At 34.0% G+C, this 20,913-nt stretch overlaps 1 protein-coding gene across 4 annotated transcripts in view; it reads right to left on the bottom strand.

Annotated features, from left to right (window-relative positions):
* The window catches only part of LOC109848082 (kinesin-like protein KIN-UB), a 66,710-nt gene that overhangs the window by 14,198 nt on the left and 31,599 nt on the right, over window positions 1-20,913 (bottom strand). For 3 of the 4 annotated variants that reach the window (XM_020417397.1, XM_020417394.1, XM_020417396.1), the window contains 9 exons: window positions 20,721-20,809; window positions 15,898-16,101; window positions 12,183-12,329; window positions 9,828-9,959; window positions 9,573-9,704; window positions 9,241-9,379; window positions 9,051-9,143; window positions 6,482-6,607; window positions 6,200-6,325 (listed from right to left, as the gene is read on the bottom strand). In XM_020417397.1, the coding sequence (XP_020272986.1) occupies window positions 6,200-6,325; window positions 6,482-6,607; window positions 9,051-9,143; window positions 9,241-9,379; window positions 9,573-9,704; window positions 9,828-9,959; window positions 12,183-12,329; window positions 15,898-16,101; window positions 20,721-20,809 (1,188 nt within the window). The remainder of the gene's footprint in view (window positions 1-6,199; window positions 6,326-6,481; window positions 6,608-9,050; window positions 9,144-9,240; window positions 9,380-9,572; window positions 9,705-9,827; window positions 9,960-12,182; window positions 12,330-15,897; window positions 16,102-20,720; window positions 20,810-20,913) is intronic. The other variant, XM_020417395.1, reaches the window with a different exon arrangement.

Raw genomic sequence — 20,913 nt, 5'->3', positions numbered from 1 at the left:
TGATTTTAGATATTTCATTAGCTTTGGGGATGATTATTCTCGCATGACATGAGTCTATTTATTGAAAACTTGTTCTAAACTATTTTGTTTTTAGAGTTTTTATGTTCAGATTAAAAATCAAATTCATATTTCTATCAATGTCTTAAGGACAGACAATGCTAAAGAACTTTTTGACAATTCCCTCACAAAATTTTTAGAAAAAATAGAACTACACACCAATAATTATGCGTTTATACACCTCAATAAAATAGGGTAGTTGAGCGCAGAGACACTCACTAGAGATTGTTTGAACATTATTGTTTCATCGAGGGGTTCTAAACATTATTTGGGAAATTCTATTTTTGAATACATGTTACCTAATTAATAGATTGCCCTCATTTCTTTTAACAAAACAAAACCCCTGTCTCTTTTATACCCTGATAGTGAGCATTTTCCTTTACCCCCTAAGATCTTCGATTCTCTATGTTTCATTCATAACCACAGTCCTCAAAGGACGAAATTAGATTCAAAATCTCTTCGCGGTCTTTATTATGTATTCTAGAACACAAAAAGGATACAAGTGTTGTTGCCCCCCTCTAGACCGTTATATTGCTTCACCAGATGTTTACCTTCTTTAAAAATAAATTAGGACATGTTACTTTTGATAAACCCTCATATGCTTAGGATGATTATAATTTTCTTATTGTTTGTGAGATAACTAACTGTCAATGCTCATCCCGAGCATGTTGTACAAGCTGATCCACCATCTAAGTTTAACTAACTGTCAATGCTCATCCCGAGCATGTTGTACAAGCTGATCCACCATCTAAGTTTGTTGAGCCAGTCCAAGTTTATACACAACCTACTAATCCAAAACATGTGTTGGAGTCCACCTCTAACTAAGGTCTTGACTTACAAGTTAGTCAGAATGTTGTCATATAGTCAAGTGCTACTACTACTGAAGATCTTCCAATTGTCCTTAGAAAGGATAAGAGATCTTGTTCTTCTATATATTCTATTGCATCGCTATTTCATTTCTACCTCTGTCACATCGCTATTTCATTTCTACCTCTGTCACTCAATTCCTAAGAATGTGTCGAAAGCCCTATCTACCCCAGGTTGGACGGCGACAATGTAGGAAGACATGATAGCTTTAGAGCAAATTGAGACTTGGGATCTTGTTCCAATAGTGCCAAGGAAAAAAACTATAGGGTGCAAATGGTTTATGCAGTCAAGGTGAATCCAAATGAATCTCTAGCTCGCCTCAGAACTCGATTAGTTGCGAAGGGTGAATATATTGATTAGATTACAATAATACCTCTCTCCTATAGCAAAAATGACGTTTGCCCGCATTCTTATTTCACTTGCCGCTCACTATTATTGGTCACTACATCAGTTGAACGTTAAGAATGCATTCCTTATGACATTCTTGATGAAGAGGTTTACGTAGAGCAACCACTAGGGTTTGTTGCTCAAGGGAGAGTATGGGAAGGTTTCCAAGTTGAAAAAATCCCTCTATAGCTTGAAGCAAGCTACAAGGGCCTCATTCGAACGTTTTGCAACTGTAGTTCAAGAGTTGTGAGCTCAAAAAAGCCACTCAGTTTTCTGAAGATTTCATGGTGAGAAGCGAATCCTTCTAGCTGTATATGTTGACAATATTGTGATCATTGGAGATGATATACAAGGCATCATAGACTTGAAGAAATATCTACAACAATAGTTTCAGACTAAGGATCTTAGGTCCTTCAAGTATTTTCTGGGTTTACAGGTGACCAGATAGAGTAAGAGAATTCTCTTATCTTAGAGATAATATGTGCTGGACAGGTTGTTGAATGCCGGGACATCAGCATGCAAGGGTATTGACTCTCATATGGATGTCAAGACAAACTTCTACTAAATCAAGAGGACTCATTGGAAGATGCTAAGAAATAAAGGAGATTGGTAAGGAAGCTGAACTGCTTGACAGTTACTAGACCAAATATTGCATTTCTTGTCAGTGTTGTTAGTTTGTCTGTCTAAGCACCTAGGATACCACACACAAGAGGCTGCAAAGAGGATTCTTAGGTATCTTAAAAAAACTCCAAGAAAGGGAGTTCTCTATTCAGATAGTGGACACAAGAGAGTTGCAGCATTCTCGAATGCAAATTGGGCAGATTTTCAACAGACAGATGATCGACCTTAGGATATTGTGCATTTCTTGGAGGAAATCTAGTTTCCTGAAAGAGTAAGAAGTAGAGTTCAATTTCTCATTCTACAACGGAGTCTGAATATTGAGATATATGGTGAATCTTACTTTTAAGCTAATCTGGATTAGAGATATACTAATGGAATTTGGTTTTCCTCCTGGGTTCCTATGAGCTTGTATGGAGATAATAAGGCTGACATCCACATAATTAAGAACACCATACTCCATGAGAAGAGAAAACACATAGAGATCAATTGCCATTTTATTCGTGAGAAGATGGAAAAGGGATCATTAGAGCCAATCACATACCTTAAGAGCATCAGCTTGCAGATATCCTTACAAAACCTCTTGGAAGAACACGAATGAATTTCATTTGTGACAATGTGGGAATATATAATATCCATTCAAGCTCATCCTCAGTAAACGATGAGGATAAGATTTTGAATCTTCAAAAAGAATCTTTCCCCTTGGTGCTAAAAACGAATAAGTGCCGCTTAAGTGCCCGCCTAGTTGTCTAGGTGTCTGGCGCTTGGTCTCGGACCTAAAAGTGCCATCGCTTTCTAGAACATTGTTTTCCATCTTGGAACTGCAGAGTTACTAGATCTATATTCATGGCAACTGTGCTCAAGTAGAATACGGCATCTCCTTTTCAAGAGGTAGAGTTTGTGCAGATTTATTTATAATGAGATCCATTGAAGACCTAAAAACCTAGTAGTTGTGAAGTACATAAGAGTTTACGTAGTAGTTAGAGTGTTATTAGTATAGTATTTAAATCTCCTTTTAACTTAGGCTATTAGAAGTCAAGTTTGTTTAGAAGTTTTTATCTAGAAATTTAGTTTGATTAGGATTCTAATATTCTTTTCTTAGAATCAACAGATATTCTATTCGAGTTGGGACCTTTTGTTTAAGATACAAACATCCCAACAATTGTGTGTTCTTTTCAGTTCTGATTAGTGAAAATTTAATTTTGGTTATTAATATTCTTGAAAAATATGAGATCTAAGGCATGTGTTCCCTGGTACTTATTTTCATTCTGGTTCCAATTCTACTTTCAACCAGCATCTTGCACTACATTGCCCATGACAATACATAAAAGCATTGTCAATGTCTACAAATTGTAAGTTACAAAATACGCCATAACTTCAATGGATATTCAAAAAAATTATAACTTCAATGGATATTCACGAAAAATCTTGGAACCAATATGATTCAAGAGAGGAAGTATTCACTGGCGTATTGAGTCGACAAATATTTAACATGCTACCAGTCTAAACTTATATCCTATAGGAACTGATCCTTTTACCATAGCCTTTACCCTTTATCACCCCTCCATTAGTGTGAGTGCTTGAGCCAGAGCCAAGGCACAGTTACAACAAAGGAGGTTTTCATGTTTTTGACTTAGTATAAGTAGTTCTCGTGGGAAGTCTTATTACAGTTAAGTTTTCACGTGTATTGGCAATTGTTAAACACTGCATTTCATAACAAAAATAAGTAGGTATTGTCACTAACACCTGCTAACTATAACAAAACACCCACAATTTCTCGAGTTATAGGAAGTTACAATTCGTTAGGATTGAGAACATTCATAGAATGTTTTCAATAAGCATTTTACACTTGCTTTTGGGCGAAAGCGTAAGTGTTATTACACCAAGTCTTACTTGAAATTAGCTTAACACTTGATATGCCCCAATACCATTGATATGTGACCTCATATCACCTCTATTTGAAAAGCCGAACAATTTATAACACCTACATTCTAACTCCTGCCAAACAAGGCCTCAATTTCACCTGAATTTCAATTTCTGCAGTGGGTTTGCAATTTGTCCAAGCATAAAATGATTAATCATATCATTAAGTCCTCAAAAGAAGTTTGGTTTATATATCCATGAAACAGGACTACTCAGATCCTGCTCTCTAGTTCAGGGAGCCTGGCATGCCATTTAACATCCAAGATAATTTTTTCCTTCATTTAAAACATTTGAGTTTAGTGGTCAAAAAGGAATGGAAGCATGGTATAGGACCCACCCAACTCACACCCAGCGGAACATATATTTAAGGGGGGGTTATTGGTTGGGACAAATTGGGGCCAAGTGGGAACATTGTTCCAATGGAACAATTTTGCCCCTTTGGGATATTTTCAGTGGAGTAAAGTGGGATAAACTGGGATAATGGGATAATTTGAGCTTTTGATTTGACAATTCATGTGGGATAATGGATGATGTGGCACCTTATTAAAATATAATTTTATCTATTAATTACTTCTAAATTAACATATCCAATTGGTTTAGTATATTATTTAGTATATTATTATAATATAAATATTATTTTACTTTATATTAAAATATAATATATTGTACTATACTTACAAATTACTATTATTAATTATTATATTGTATTATATTATATTATATTAGCATGCTATACTATATATAATAATTAATATAATATAATATCAATATATTTAATATAATATTTTAATAATATAATATTTAATATAATACATTATTTTATTTATACAAAAATATAATATGTTATACAATAATTACTAATTAACATTATATTAGTATGCTACATTATATAATAATTAATATAATATATGAATAATATATTTAATATAATATTTTAATAATATATTATTTAATTTAATATATTATAATATAGTATCATAGGATATAATGTACTTTATAAAATATTATAATATTTTACTTTATTCAATGTAATATTTTAAAATTTTATATTAAAATTAAAATATAATATAACATATATATATTACATGATAATTACAATAATATATATTAAAAGGTATCATGTTATAGTATAATATATTACATAATAGTATTTATATTACATAATATTATTAATATATGTTATTAAAATATTAATATATGTTATTATATAATATTATTAATATATGTTATTACAATATTATATAATATTATAATAAATAACGTTATACTATAATTACTATTATATAATATTATTAATATATGTTATTAAATTGTCATTAAAATATTAATATATGTTATATTTTATATATCATGTCATATATTTATAATATAATAATTGCATGTATTAGTTAGGTAATACAAAAAAATATTTTAAAATTATCCCAATTGCCTTCAAAGTGGAACAACATTGTTCCAATATGGAGGATGGGGTAAATTTTTACTATTGGGACAAAATTTTTGTATAAGAGTAGGGTAATTTTATCCCAAGTGGTTTGTTCCAAAAAACCAATAACACAAAAAGTTATTATCCTTGTTCCATTGTCCCAATGAATAACACTATGAAATAGAATCCCCAAAATTATCTCATTATCCCCCAAAATAGTGGAACAACATTGTTCCAATATGGAGGATGGGGTAAATTTTTACTATTGGGACAAAATTTTTGTATAAGAGTAGGGTAATTTTATCCCAAGTGGTTTGTTCCAAAAAACCAATAACACAAAAAGTTATTATCCTTGTTCCATTGTCCCAATGAATAACACTATGAAATAGAATCCCCAAAATTATCTCATTATCCCCCAAAATATCCCAACCAATAACCCCCCAAGTGCAAATTAAATAGGAAAAAACTTGTGTAAAAACCAGTATTGAGCCCATAGACAGGATCATCAGCCTGCAAGGTTCAAGTAGAATAAAAATATATAACTTCAGATTCTGGTGAGTGTAAATGACTTTAATAATCAGTAAATTAGTCAGACAGTCGATCTTATTAAAAGTTTTAAACTTTTTTTGAAGCTGTTCCTTACTGCGTCTTTTGGTGCGGAAATAGGTTAATAATTTAGAACAGTTGTACTGTTAATCTATCAAACTAATCAGGTTCAATGAGGTGGATCTAATTGCAAAAGTCCCTACACCTCTTAAAAAACTCTCATCTCTCATTTTTTTTATGGTGGGTGGGGTGATGCAATATCTACTAGATATTTCTTTTTATCCCGTTTATGCTATCAATAACTGAAAACAATGTTTATATTATCATTCAATATTTCATCCTGCACATATTAAAGAAAATAGCTATATAGATGTATACCATTGCCGCATAAGTTAGCAATAGCTCCAGCGACCATACGTAGTGTTTGTGGGTCTTCAGCATCAGCTGCAGTTGCTGATAATAAACTAATACCATCTTGAGACATTATAAGCTCTTGATTCGTCTCTACAATGATGTTGAAAATAAAAAAGAGGAAGTATTTATACATTAGATCCAAAAAAAATAAGAAACTCCTTGAATTTTAAATAAGATTCATGCCAGAAACAAATGATGAAACTCAAGATAAAAACTGGTTCCAGCATTAAATTAGTGGCATCATACCGTTCATTGCAAGATTGGCAATTGCTCCAGCAGCTACTCTTCGTATAGTTTCATCCTCAGAGCTTCTGAGAAGCATCAGTAGTGAAGTTAGACCCCCAGCTTCTACAATCTTCTGCTGATTTGCTTCTGAAATAGAATACATACTATTCCGTTGAAAAAACTAAAGAGAGCCGTATGGCTGGCTTCGTTAAATTAAGACTTCTATGCAATTAAAGAAAACAAGGGAAAAGCATGAAATTGAAACAAGTATGCAGACTGAAAATACATATTTTTTCAAGTAGAAGAAACTTCTATTTCGTACTTAAGATAATTTACTATTGAAATAGAGCTAAAACTTGTTTCAAGCAATACCGTAAATCATTAAAATGGTAATACTTTTATTAAGACAGGTGAAGGGACATTGCTTGTACTTTAGTGTCTGTTTGAAAACACCGTCTGGTTTCTCAAGGAAACAAAATTTTCAGGACCAAACTCCCTATAACTGTTTGAATTGCCACAAAAGGCATACTAAACTTTTTGTCATTTAAAAATAGAAAAAGATATTAATTTATTAAAATCAGTTGTATGATGATAATTCAGTGAAATAAGGGATTAAAAGGAAAAGAAAGGGATTTGAATTTCCCTGAAGGACCCTAGGAATGAAAAAGAAGGGGGAAATCACAGTTTCCTTTTCAAAACTATTTGCCTTTTTTTTTGGCTTTTGTTCTAAAGTAGCGGCTATAAGTCCGGTGGACCCAGACACTAAATAGTTTCAGCTTCTACCGTGCTACCCAGACATTTAACATTTCAGCTTTCTACCATGTCAGTCACAAAAAACTTGGTGATGTTACTGCCGTGTCATCCTTATGTGTTAATGGTATGAATACCAGCTCATTATGACCATTTGAGCCCAATCAGTAATACCTTGGTGCCTAGCATTCTATTTCAGTGTTGTGTTCAGGTATAGCCACATAGGTCAAAGCAAATCTAGAAGACAGTCCGAAAGAATTGAGATTAAATTGCAGTATCTAAGGGAGGTTAAAAGGAGTCAAGAATCCTCAACTTTCTACTCAATGATCACACCATATGAAGAGATTGGTTCAAGAGCTAATCAAGATCACATCAACATCTTAAGAACCAACATGAAAAGGTAATAATTATGTGCTAAAAAAACCAAGTATTGGAACTTAAGCTGTAATCAATCTATATTAAATCTTAACTTCTTTTTCAAATAATCTTGTTTTGGTAACAAATCCTTTGAAAGCTTACTTGCAGTTTGAACTTACAATAAACAACAATGTGGGGGCTGAAGTTTAATTTTTTGTGGTTAAGGTTTTGTAATATTGGTAAAGAGACAGATTAAATCATCCGTGATGTAGAAGCCAAAGTTATCCTCAAAGCTGCCAAGGAGAAGCATGGAAATGGTGCTAATGGCAATAACCCCTCGACGGCCACGAGCTCTAGAAAGATAGAAATCGCTAGAATCAAGAAGTAGGCTCTGACATGCTTTTGAGGGCAGATTTACAAATGTTAGTGTACACATAAGTGGGTATGAGTATTAACCGAAGCATCCAAATACCCAAAGCTAAATAACTACTAACACCTAACATGATACAATGCACCCTCATCATTCCATTGGAGATCTCATTATTCCTTTATTGTACATTAAGTCAAATCAGTCTAGGGGAGTGGTTGGAAAGGACTAAATTCAACGTTTGGAGAAAGCACTAGGTAGGTTGAAATCCTACACCCACATCAAAACTTTAGTTAAAGGTTGTATGTCAAAGATTGGATGAATTCGTTTTGTACTGGAATTCAGTTTGGGTTTAATGAAAACTTCATACAGAGTAAACTCTATAAAATGTGGGTATTTCCATCAACAAAAGAGACAGTTGAAAGAGAGAAAAACTAGATCAAAGAGCAGAGAAGAAAGAACTCTTGTGAGGTTTGTCCAAGAGAGAGATCATCTTTAAGCTAGAAAAGTAATTCTCTTCTGCCATGAACATAGGCACACTTCCGAACAGCATCAAATGCTCTCGTGTTTGCAGTGGTTGTTTTTGATTGCTTGTTTGTTCGTGACAAGGTACCGCACTAAGCATCAACTATCTATGTGGTACATTTCTTCTCATTGTCATTTGTAGCCTATAAGTAACTAATTGCATTTGCCAGTGGATGTAACCTTTGTAAACTGAACCACCTACAATATTGTATTATGCTCTTGTTGTTCTCGTTCTGCACAATATTTCTTTACTTTTATACTACTTTGCATTATCGTTATATTGCAGGCATACCGTTCTCCTTTTCCCCTATAATAACTATCTCCTATGGCTCAGCAGGGAAAAGGAAAATAAAAGAAAATGATATTTAGAAATCATCATGTGCAATAGATAAACCCTTACTTTGCAATAATGGTTTCAAACTCTGCAATGCACAACACAGTTCAGATATCCTACAGATATGATTTTAAGTATACTATCTGATTTTAGGCCTAGATTGTTCTCTGATTATACACAACTAAATCATGAATGATTACTCAAACAAGAAACCAAATAGAATTATGTCATAAAATATCAAGCCAAATCAGCCTCACCTTCTGCCGCAAGGTTGGCGACCACTTTCACTGCATGAATACGTACATCAACATCCTCAGATTCAAGCAATGACAAAATTTTTTGCAAACCCACTGTCAGGTATAAGAGTTGTTAGAGCAACATAGCAAAAAGAAGAACATTTTATGTTTCTGATATCAGACCTACAAGACTAATACATAGCTGTTCTACCTTGTTCAAAGAGTTTAGCAACTGATGCCTTCGGTTCGTTTCCCGAGTCTCTAAGTTGCGAATTCCTAGTTTGGGACACAAGAGAGTCTAACCCAGTAAAGATTTTCCCAGGTTCACTTCTGTCAAGACTCCTCCGAGTCTAAAGGTTATGGAAGTAGAACATTAGAACTATAGACACTAAATATGGCGCCCCAGAGGCAGATAATTACATCCAAGAAAAAAACGAAATGATGTTTGAGAAACCACGATGAAATTAACACGGGAAGAAATGGTACGAATGCAGATGAACTTAAATAGAAACGTGAAACATAAGTCAGGTTCTTTTTAGATACCTCATCAGCTTCGAAGCTCAACTGCAGCAAATGACTTTTCAGTTCTGATATTTCTTCTTCTAGCTTCTCTTTCTGATCGGCTTCATTCTCTAGCATCTTGCGAAGCTTTATGACCTCAGAATTTGCAACTTCCTATTAATCGTGTTACAGAGTACATGCCACTAGTCAGCAGCTTATATTGAAGATAAATGAAATGAAAGTAATACTAAATCAGATGCATATTGACCTTTGTATCCTACTACAGATTACCCATACCTCCATCCTTTTCCAGTGCAACACTTGACTCTTAAGATGGGAAACCTCATCTTCATCAGACTGCCTTTCGTTCTCAATGAGTTCCTTCTGACTGGCCTCATTGATTTCAGCTGAGCTTGATGCAATCAGGGACTACACACCAGAATGGAAATAGGAATAAAAAAATTTGAATTTTTAGATCAACAAACAGAAGCAGGGATCAGAAGCTTGATAATTATGCCAAATGGTTATCATGCATAATTCTACATGCCAATTTATATAGTTAAACGAGAGAACACTTGACTGGTACTTGCTTCATATGCTTATTCAGCTTCATTTCGTACTTTGAACCAGAATTAGAAAGGATAATTATAGATATGGAAGTACAACATTAGGACTAAAATATTCCCTTCCAAAGCTTGCAATTTGTCGACCTCTCTTGATACCTTATTATCCCTTGAAACAGAAAAAATAAGCTGTAGCTTTTATTAACTGTATAGCAACCTCTGTGGAAGTGATGATAGATCAGATACATGTCACTGTAGAAAAACCTTTCCATCACAAGTAGCCAAATATGTTCACTTCATAAAAAAAGTCATGTATTACTACTATCCTTCCATCACAACTAACTTAAACAATGTTTAGCCAAATATGTTCACTTCATAAACAAAGTCATGTATTACTACTATCCTTGAAGCTGAGAAACACATTTCTCTAAAGGACCGAAAATAGACTGTGTGAAAATATTTCACTTTCCAGTGGTATAAACAACTAAACAATTAAAAAACGAAATATGTTCCGGTCTGTGATAAGGCAGACAAGGATCTTTAATTGCTGATAGAGAAGAAATATTGATGGGCTAATCAATATATTAAGGGAAAGAAAGAATGTAATATGCATCAATGTAATATTTTGGCAACAACTTGTTGTAAAGTAGGTTCCTATCCACATGAAATTAGTCTGAAAGCTATCAATTGTCATCGTGTGTAGCATATTTTAGCTCTTTAGGATTGTAATTGCTGCCAGGATTGCACCTTTGCTCATAGCTCATGGGCTTGAGTTCACATATGGATCAGACTTGGTTCACCATTTAAATGGAAATGGAGATGTTTACCACAACGAACCTTTGATTAAGCTTCATCGAAGGGTCCATACAGTTACATGTTTTGGACCGCATCAGATCTAGGGGTTAAGATGAAATGGACAATGAAAAAAAGCTCTGCTACCTAGCCAGGAGCAGTTCATCTATACAAGAGACAGTGTCTTAAATATGTGCTTGGCTTTGCTACTACTATTAAAAATATTATAACAATGCTAATGATGAGCAATACTAACATCACGTTGATTATTTGGTTTAAATTATTGTGTGTTTTCTTCTTTCTATCGCATCCACCCCCGCCATGACTTTTTATGTCATCTTAATATGTGCATGCATGTAGATCAAGATTAACAACGTGGGTTTTCAATTTTGAAGCCACAACAACAATTATGTGACTGAATCTCAAATTAAAGTAAGTACAATGTGCTAACTTTAGTTATGCCTTGACCATGGTATAGATTCTATACATAATTTAAATTGTGCCTTTGCACAAGATCACTTGTGCACTTTCAGCCACTTGTGCCAGACCTATAAAACATAGCCTTCGAGAAATATTAATGATTAATCAATGGTATAGGCTAAATCTTTTGTTTAAGGGGCATTTAAATTGATGTTCAACTAATTCCAACTATGCAAAGGGGCTCATTTCAAGCTTCCAAAAAAATAGTCTGACAGTGTTTACACGGAATTGTCAAACACCAAAGAGACCATGCCAGCTTTAAAATGTCCTCGCTTCCTCTTAGTGATAAGGATTCAACATGTAGTTTATAAAATACAGAGAGATAGATCACAGTACATGCAAAAACCAGGCCAAACTCCATAATGGAGTTTATTAAAACTTCCAATGAAACCGATCTTATAAATGTAGGTATTAAACATGTTTCACAAAAAACTATGGAAACCTTTCTTTTCTTGCGTAAATATGTGCAATCAGTCAACGACTTACCCAAAAAATGTTGATAGAGATTCAAGAGCCAAAAGCATTGAAATCTAAACTAGTCAGTTTAAAAATCAAGGTCAGGAGAGGCATGAACAAACAGTGAAGATGCAAACTATCTTGTTCATTGGTAAATCTTAAGGCATTTTGAATCTTGCTGTTTAGCTCACCAATTCGCTAGAGATAAATATAAAAATATTCTGCTACTGATAAAACATTTTTAATAACTCCGCAATAATTTATTCAACATTGATGTGTGATTATAAAAAAGAAACACGTGTATTAAATTTTGCAGGATATTATCCTCTACAATAAAGTTATCGGACAATTTGCTACAAACCTCTCTGCTGCAGGGTTCCTCCAAACATTGTTCGTCATTACCAGCTCTCAAATTCCCATTATTACTAATTTGTTGATTCATCATCCACTTCTCTTCAAGTTTCTTGATGGAATCCATGTAATCTTTTTGGTACTTGATTCTCTCATTCTAAATAAACAAAATAAAATGACTAAAGCAGTTTAAAAACCAGTAGGAGTTTGAAGGTTAATCTAAGAGCAATACCAGAACTGAAAAGTGAAATAGGCAATGAAAAATATGGAAAGATTCTTTTTGAGTAAGATCTATCATGAAATCATCTAGACTTAAAAGTAAACTGACTGCTAGCAACAGTTTTAAGTACCCAAAAGAGTAAACTAGTAGCAGTAGTCATCAGGTTACAGTTAGAAAATAATTTCACTTATCCTTCATTCAGTCATTAAAAAGCATATTCACCTTACTGAAGGTATACAAAATAATTCTTCACAGCTGATATGCCAGCCTTTATAAATCATTAAAGTAATTTGTAGTTAAGAATCTTATTTACCAGTAACACTTAAAGATACTCTCATGTAGTGTTCCCATCTTTTTATTCTATGTTATACCACAGCTCTGGAATCGGAAAGGATTTAGAATCACTAGATTTAGAATCACTAGAATGAGCGTACAGTATATAATGACGATAAAGAAATACCTAATAGTGATCACTTTTGTTATTTAAGATTAATATTCCGAGATTGAGAATGATGTGGTTCATCAAGTCAAATCAAGATGGTTAAAATGAACGAGTGTTTCTAGTCTTATGTGACTGCGGAATACTATCAATATGTTGGGCAATTTAAAAAAATGAAAAAAAAGTGTGTAGCAGAAACGAGAATGTTACTATGGCCTTGTGATAAAATAAGTCCACTCATAAGAGGTTAAGATTGCTCCTTTTGAGGATCAAATGAGAGGATCATATGAGAGAGAAGCGATAGAGATGGCTTGGTCATGAACATTGTACGCTAGTAAATGCACCATGCCACCATCTAGGAGAAGTAATAAGATTATAGTTAATGGAGCAACGAGGATTACAGGTAGATCAAAAAGAACTTGGTTAACGTCGACCCCCTACTCCAGTTGTCCCTGAGGGTCACCAAGTCGATCAGGCTGATCTTGCAGAAGCGATTAGGGACCTGGTAGCTCATAATCATCAGAAGGATGAGCAGCGGCAGGTTGCAAGACCAAACAATGTGTCCGATTTTCGAAAACTCAACCTGCAACACTTTGCTGAGACTGAAGGCGGATATGAGGCCGAGATGTGGTTGCAGACCATGGACCGCTTATTAAGGATAGCTAAGATACCAGATGAAGACCGAGTGGCTATTGTGCAGCTACAGCTTATTAATGTGGCCAGGACCTGGTGGGACGCAGAGGAGGAGAAGCTGCATAGGCCGATTTCATGGGAGACATTCCAGGAGAGTTTCCTAGAGGCATTTTTCCCGAAGACAGCTCGTCTTGAGATGCAGAAGCAGTTTGTTATACTGAGACAAAGAGCTAATACTGTAGATGAGTATGCAGCAGAATTTGTCAAGCTCAGCAGGTTTGCCCCGAGGATGGTATCGAATGAGGTGGATAAGGGACGGTTTACGAGGAACCGATTTATTTACATGAAAATATTCTTCTCTAATTCAAATAACATCTAAAATAATAATGATACGCTTGTATGTTTAATGATGGACATTATCTTGATCTCTTGATTAAACATTTTTTTCATCACTGTTGATTTAGAATTCATCTTTTTTCTTTATATGACACTTACACTTACACGCGCACAATTTCCTCATTTTACATGCTTGTTGGGAGTTTTCTGACTCCTCTGGGGTTTGCGTGCCCCAGACTCGGGGACTGTTTTTTCTTCGCAGGACCGAGAGTATTTCGAGGGGCATGCTCATCGACAGTGATCACCGTTCTTTTTATCAGTTTTCCAGTTCAGTTGATTTAGGTAGTTATTTGGTTTAAGCTTTTCTTTAGCCACATGTGGCTCTCCAGACTATGGTGTATTTTTCCTTTCTCTTTAGATGGTTGTGGACTTGTCATAGAACTCTGAAAATTTTATATATTTCTTTATCTATGCATTCCTTTTATTATCTTGATTGCATGCTCTTTGGTGTATTTGTATACAGGATGATCTAGAGGCGTGAATGTACTGTATGGTTGCATTACCGGCCGAGTAACGTTCCAAGTTATTACATTTTGGAACCGGTGCGTGACAGATTCGTCCACTACACTAAAACCACAAAGTTGTGGAGAAGGTGGAGGGTTATAGTTTTACCATCTAACATGCCCCCACAGGTTCAACGTTGTTTTTACAGGCCGAATCATGGACTTACACAATGGCATTTTTAAAAAAAGTAAAGTCTTGTTCAGATTTGTGGCCAGTAGGGAACTTGACCTAGGTTGCTCTAATACAACGTCAAAGGACCCTTCCACTACACCAAAACTCCAATGTGAGTGTTGAGGGATATAGTTTATCCTCTGTCACAATAATAAGGACATGATAATAGTTAACTTAATGAAGGAGATGATCCTTAATAGAACAAAACAGAAGAATAGGATTCATGTAGCCGACTCCAAATGATAGACTATAGTGTTGTTGTTGGATCTAAAATTTGGTCTTATGATAAGAACTGAAATTCCTTTTGGTGGGAATATATGTGTTTTTGAATTGGTGAGGAGCTTGCAGGCATTCTATAGAATTTCTAACATGTGAGACTGCTATTTTGAACATACGGTGTTTCATGTCAAACTCTATCTCCATTCAGAGATGTAATTTATCCCAAGGATCTGAAATTATTTTATTAGTTCGAAATAAGACCAAATTCTGCTGGGTATTTATTAGCAAAGAGATCTGATGGTCATATAATTTGTCTGGCATTTGGAAGATGATAAAACTGGTCCACACTTTCTGGAAAACATTTGGTAGATGACCATGTGATTGTAAGTTCAGAACCACCTCTGACTTCGGGCATCAATGTGAGCTCTAACAAAAACGATATTTAAGTATTATATTTAAGTATCAGTTAAAACTTGGGATGGGAACGCTATGGCTCAGAAAACCATTTAAGGAATAAGAAAATTTTAATACAAATACCTGCAGCTTCCCATTATTAGCTGGCAAGGAGAATATTTTTTAATAAATAAGTTATAGGATGACACTTCTTACAACTGAACATAGTAATTTCTTTGTAAAAATGCCATAATAAATTTGATATTAATTAAACGAGTGTGAGATGGAATTGTTATATCACTTGAAACCAGAGATGAACACAAATTGCAACAGAGAAAATACGGTGTCAGCACATTAACAACAAACACTAGAGGCTTCTAGCTAAATGTTAGCACAAGTCTGAAGAAGTAGGTTATCAAAGATGAAAGATTTTTTATTTGTTGTTGTCCTGGCATACACGAAAGACCGGATAATCAACTGGGAAAAATAGTCACTTATAAGACCATCTGTTTATATTTTAACTTTCTAAAGTACTGACAGAGGCTAGGTTTAGTTTCACTGATACGAAAAAATAAATGGAAAGCATGCCCTGAAGAACACTTGTCCCAAGCCCAGAGAAGTACATTTCATATTATAAAAAAAAGAAAAGGATATCATGTCATGAAACAGAGTACACATTCCGAAGTAGATTGCATTTCAATAGACTAAATGCTTATGTGTATAAATAAGGTAATAAATTGAGAAACAAACCTCTAGAGAATTCATATAGTTTTTATCGGCCGCAGCAATACGACATTGTGCTTCTAATTGTATTCTCTTAATCTCATCTTCAAAATCTTTCCTCTGTCGTTCATTTTCAGCAAGTAGCTTATCTATTTCAATGTCAAGCCTTCTGCATAGGCTTTTGTAGTCAAATTCCTCCTTTAGTTTTACCATGTTTTCCACTTTCATCGCCTGCCATGAACCCACAAAAAATACTCATCACTTTACCTACTTGAATAAGCAGCATTCACATATACACTAATAATGCTAATAAAATAATGTTTCATAGAATGAAAAATTAACACTATCAAGTGACAAACATGCTTATATAGTCTGCCTGGAACAGTTAACTACTAGTGTAGCATTTCCAATTGATTGAGAAAGTTTACCTATAGGCTATAACTGCCGAATATTATCTTTGCCAAAATAAAAAATTAACCCTGAAAGTAGGATGACGAAGGCAAATAACTCCTAGATAAGTACTTCATACTGAATAATAAGGTTAACTTATAAAAGCCAAAAGAATTTTATTTAAAATTATATGATTTTCCCTGAAATGAATATGATCAAAGCAAGTTCAATTTCATTGATCATTTATATAAATGAACATAGGACCAGATGATATCTTTGCTACTCCACATCAAATAGCAAAAGTTTTCCATATTGTCACTAGACAAATACACTTTATGCTGTATCGCGAACAGAAAACTCTCTATTAGTTGTTAACTAATTCATCTAAGACTTAATTGAGTGAAGTATTTTCTGGAAAAAATGATACTTTAACATAAGTAGGTCCTGTAGTAATGTTGCCCTTCTCTAAAGTATTTATTTTCCTTTTTTAAGTTTTCTATCCTCCATATGCTTTTTTTTCAGTATGAAATTATAAGAAGTGTTGAGGTAGAATAAGATCATCCTTTTAGCCAAGGGTAATCAATCTTTTTCTTCTATATTGAAATTTAAAAATCAAATCTTTTAGTTGATTTTATTATTGTCAATTGTATACTACTTGACTTTATTATCTGTATTGTATGCCACTTCTAAATGTTACAGTAAAATATACATATATGACAGAATTTCAAGAATATAAAATTGGTTTTGGCTAACATGATAATAGGCATCCTTTCTGCACTAGTTCTATCAATTTAACGTTATAAAGCTAACATATTAATACAGGTATCATACAGTGCATACTTATTAAAATTTGGAATTGGTGAGGTTTCATCCAGTACATAGCTCTTATTAGTTTTTTTAAAATACCGCATTTTAATTTCTTTGATCTTTTCATTCATCATTATCGTTTATTCCAAAAAGAAGATTTGTAATTCACATGAACAGTCAATTTACTTTCATTCAGTAGCTTATCAACTTTTCCATGTACAAAGCTTGCTTGGATGCTTTAAATTATCTATATTACATTGCATTGTTTTAGTTTTAATACTCTTAATAATAAAACCCACTTTGAAATAGCTTATTGTCTATATGAGCAAGTCATGTGAAATTTAATTGCTTATTGCTTCAGTTGTGGCTTTGAATTTCATGTTTTCATTCAAAAAAGGGTATAAAATATTTCTTGAGGAATAAGAGTGAATACTATGCTCATGGACACTTCCATCATGAAATTGAACTTGTGCCTAACACTTGTACCTATATCAGATGACAGATCCAGGTACTCCTTGAATATATGCATACATTTATTTAGACCTGTGCTCAATTATATAGAGCACTCGTCATGCACTTCTTGATGGGGAACAGAATCATAGTGATTTGTTGACAAGGATTATTTGAATAAAATAAAAATAAAATAAAAAGGAAATAACTGAATGATGCAGGATGATTGTGGACCTTCCACGTGATGGGATTAGAATTTATTTAAACAATAGAACCTTTCCTTTTTTTGTAGGATTTTATTTTATTCTATATAATCTTCTTTTTAATTAGGATTTCTTTAGGATTTGATTTCGAGATCTCTTTCTACCTTAGCTAGGATTTTATTTGATTACATCTTTTAGTTTTGTTTGGTTTTGATTTGTTTCCTTAATTGTTTAGATGCTTTTTTATAAATAAGAGATGTAAACCTTCATGAAAAATAGACATTGATGAATAAAAAATTTGAGTTTGATAATTCTCTCTTGAGCATGTGAGGTGTTCTTTACCATGTGATTTGCTAATTTGGAGTTTAAAGCCCTTGGGTGTGAGGCCTCTAGGCGTGAGGCCTAGTATCTATCAAAATCTTGTCTCCTTTCATCATCTTTCTTGAACAATCCCTCTAAAAGAATCCACAACATCCAACCCCAAGCAAATACCCGAAGAAACCCAGAAACCCCAGAATCAGAGTACTGTTCAAAGGTGAACAGTAACTCATGCACTATTCGTCAAATGAACTGCAACCTTCTAAATATTCATCATGGATTATGACATCATTCCGCCAAGTCGTTGATGACTCCTCGCCTCCAGATCGAAGTCATCGTGTCGCTCCACATCATTTGGTATAAGAGCAGAAGAATCCATAATTATTAGGGGTAAAATACCGCTACCTCTTTCACAAGGGCGTGATTTTAATCCACTTAAATTTGGTTCCTTAGTCTACTTTTATGGATTTGATGGATATGATGAGTCCTATGAATTTGAAGTTTGGATTTTCAGTATAGATGATATATTTTCTATCTATGATATGTCAGAACTAAATATATATTTATATGCTGAGTGTAAGCTAAAGAGAGGCAGGAAAACGGTGGTATAGAAATTATAATCATTCAAACATTCGTTTCAAGACAACTATGTCAGCTCTTTTGGAGAGGAGATACTCTAGTCCAACATCTAGAAGATATTGTTCTCTTTAAAATGTGAAGTAAAGCCAACACAACTTCCTCAACTCAAGCCAGATGTGGATCGTCAATCAAGACTTGAGTTCAATCCAAATCTGAAGCCTCAACTTGAGTTAGAAGAGAAAGCAGGGCAAGATCTAAAAAATAATCAAGAGCCTGAGCTTGAACTCGAACGAGAAGTGGAACCAGAGTGGAAAATTGATTTAGAGCCCAAACCTAACTCGAACTTGAAGGAGAGCAAGAACTTGGACTCAAATCAAACATCGAGTCAAATGTTGATCCAAAATCCAAAGCTCAAATCAACCCCAGAGCTCGAAATCAAGTCAAGCCTATAACCCGCATATAAAATCAATATGCAGTGCAAACTTCCAGTCTAGAGTAATTTGATTGTTGAGTTTGTTATCCCAAACCCTCCACCGCCTACTTGACATTGAATTATGCAAATACTTCTAAAGATCTTACAGTTCATGGAAGAATATTTTCCATCAATCAAAATCATCACACTCTCCCATTTAAAACTCGAGGTCAAGTTTTCTCAAACAAGGGTAGATTTGATGCAGGATGATCGTGGATCCTCCATGTGATGTTATTGGGATTTATTAGAATCTTTCCTTTTTTTTGTAGGATTTTATTTTATTCTATGTAATTTTCTTCTTAGTTATGAATTCTTTTGGATTTGATTTTGAGATCTCTTTTTACTTTAACTAGGATTTTATTTGATTGCAACCTTTAGTTTGTTAGGTTTTGATTTGTTTTCTTAACTGTTTAGATGTTTTCTTTTTTATAAATAAAAAATGTAATCCTTCATGAGGAATAGACATTGATGACTAAAAAAATTGAGTTTGAGAATTCTCTCTTGAGCATGTGAGGTGTTCTTTGGAATGTGATTTGTCACTACGGGATGTAAAGCCCTTAGGTATGAGGTCTCTAAAGTGAGGTCAATCCTGTCTCCTTTCACTTTTTTTGATCAATCCTTCTAAAATAATCCACAACATTCAACCCTAGCCAAATATTCAAAGAAACCATAAAACTCCATAATCGGATGAGTAGTAACCCGTGCACTGTTCACCACATGAACTATAACCTTCTTACTGTTCATCATGTATTATGACATCACTATACCAAGTCGTTGACTATTCCTCGCCTTCGGATCGAAGCCCTCACGCCGCTCCCCATCCCTGAAATTTGCACTCTTCATTTGAGAAAAAGATACAAATGATGGGCTTTACACCCGAACACCTCACATGTCTAATATTAGTTGCCAGACACATGCAGATTTCTCACAACATTCTTCTATCCCTCCTCAAATGAAAAAGTGCAATCGTTATGTATAGAACTAAAACAATATCCTAATCCTAACCAATAGAATTCTCACAACGCTTTGTGAATAATAGAATCAAGACCTTACGGTTACGTATGAGATAAGCATTACCATCGTGTCTTTCCTCAATGACAATGACGGTATTCTACATAGACTATGCTATCAACTTTATGATTCTGTGACCTTATGGTTCTGTATGGGATAAGCATTGCCATCATGTCTTTCCTCAATGACGATATTCTATGTAGACTATACTATCAACTTTATGATTCTGTGAGTTAATATATACATATTTAATATGGCATTTTTGGACATGGATTGCATTAAACTTTGACCGTACTGCAGGGTCATGCTGGAATTCTATTATATTTTCAAATAATGTTTGTGTCAGGATGGTAAAAAACTACTATAGTCCTTTAACTATTTCCATAACGACTATAAAGAATTTAGGCATACACCTATGAACAAGTAGAATTGAAAAGAATAAGTTTACGAGTGTCTAATAACTTTAAGATCCACTGCACTTTCAATTAATCATATAGGCTCTGCAATTAAAATAGGAGAAAACATGATTAAGTACATGAAGATTGCACGTACACAGCATTTACCGCATCCACAATAACCTTCTAAATGAGATTAAAGATTTTATGAGAAAAAGACCTTACTCTTTGCCCAAACATTATGGTACTTGAGGTTTCCCCCCGATGACGTGGAGATGGGCCAATTGTCACAATCAATGATGTTCTTGCGGTACCTGTTAAAACTCCAAAGATATCAAACAAACCAAGGTTTAACTTAAACTGTAAACTATAGTCCCCCACAATATGATTTTATTTTGTGGATTTTATGGTGACATTT

Source organism: Asparagus officinalis, chromosome 7 (genome assembly GCF_001876935.1).
Source record: "Asparagus officinalis chromosome 7, Aspof.V1, whole genome shotgun sequence".
Taxonomy (NCBI): Eukaryota; Viridiplantae; Streptophyta; class Magnoliopsida; order Asparagales; family Asparagaceae; genus Asparagus; species Asparagus officinalis.
This window is presented reverse-complemented; position numbering and strand designations above follow the sequence as displayed.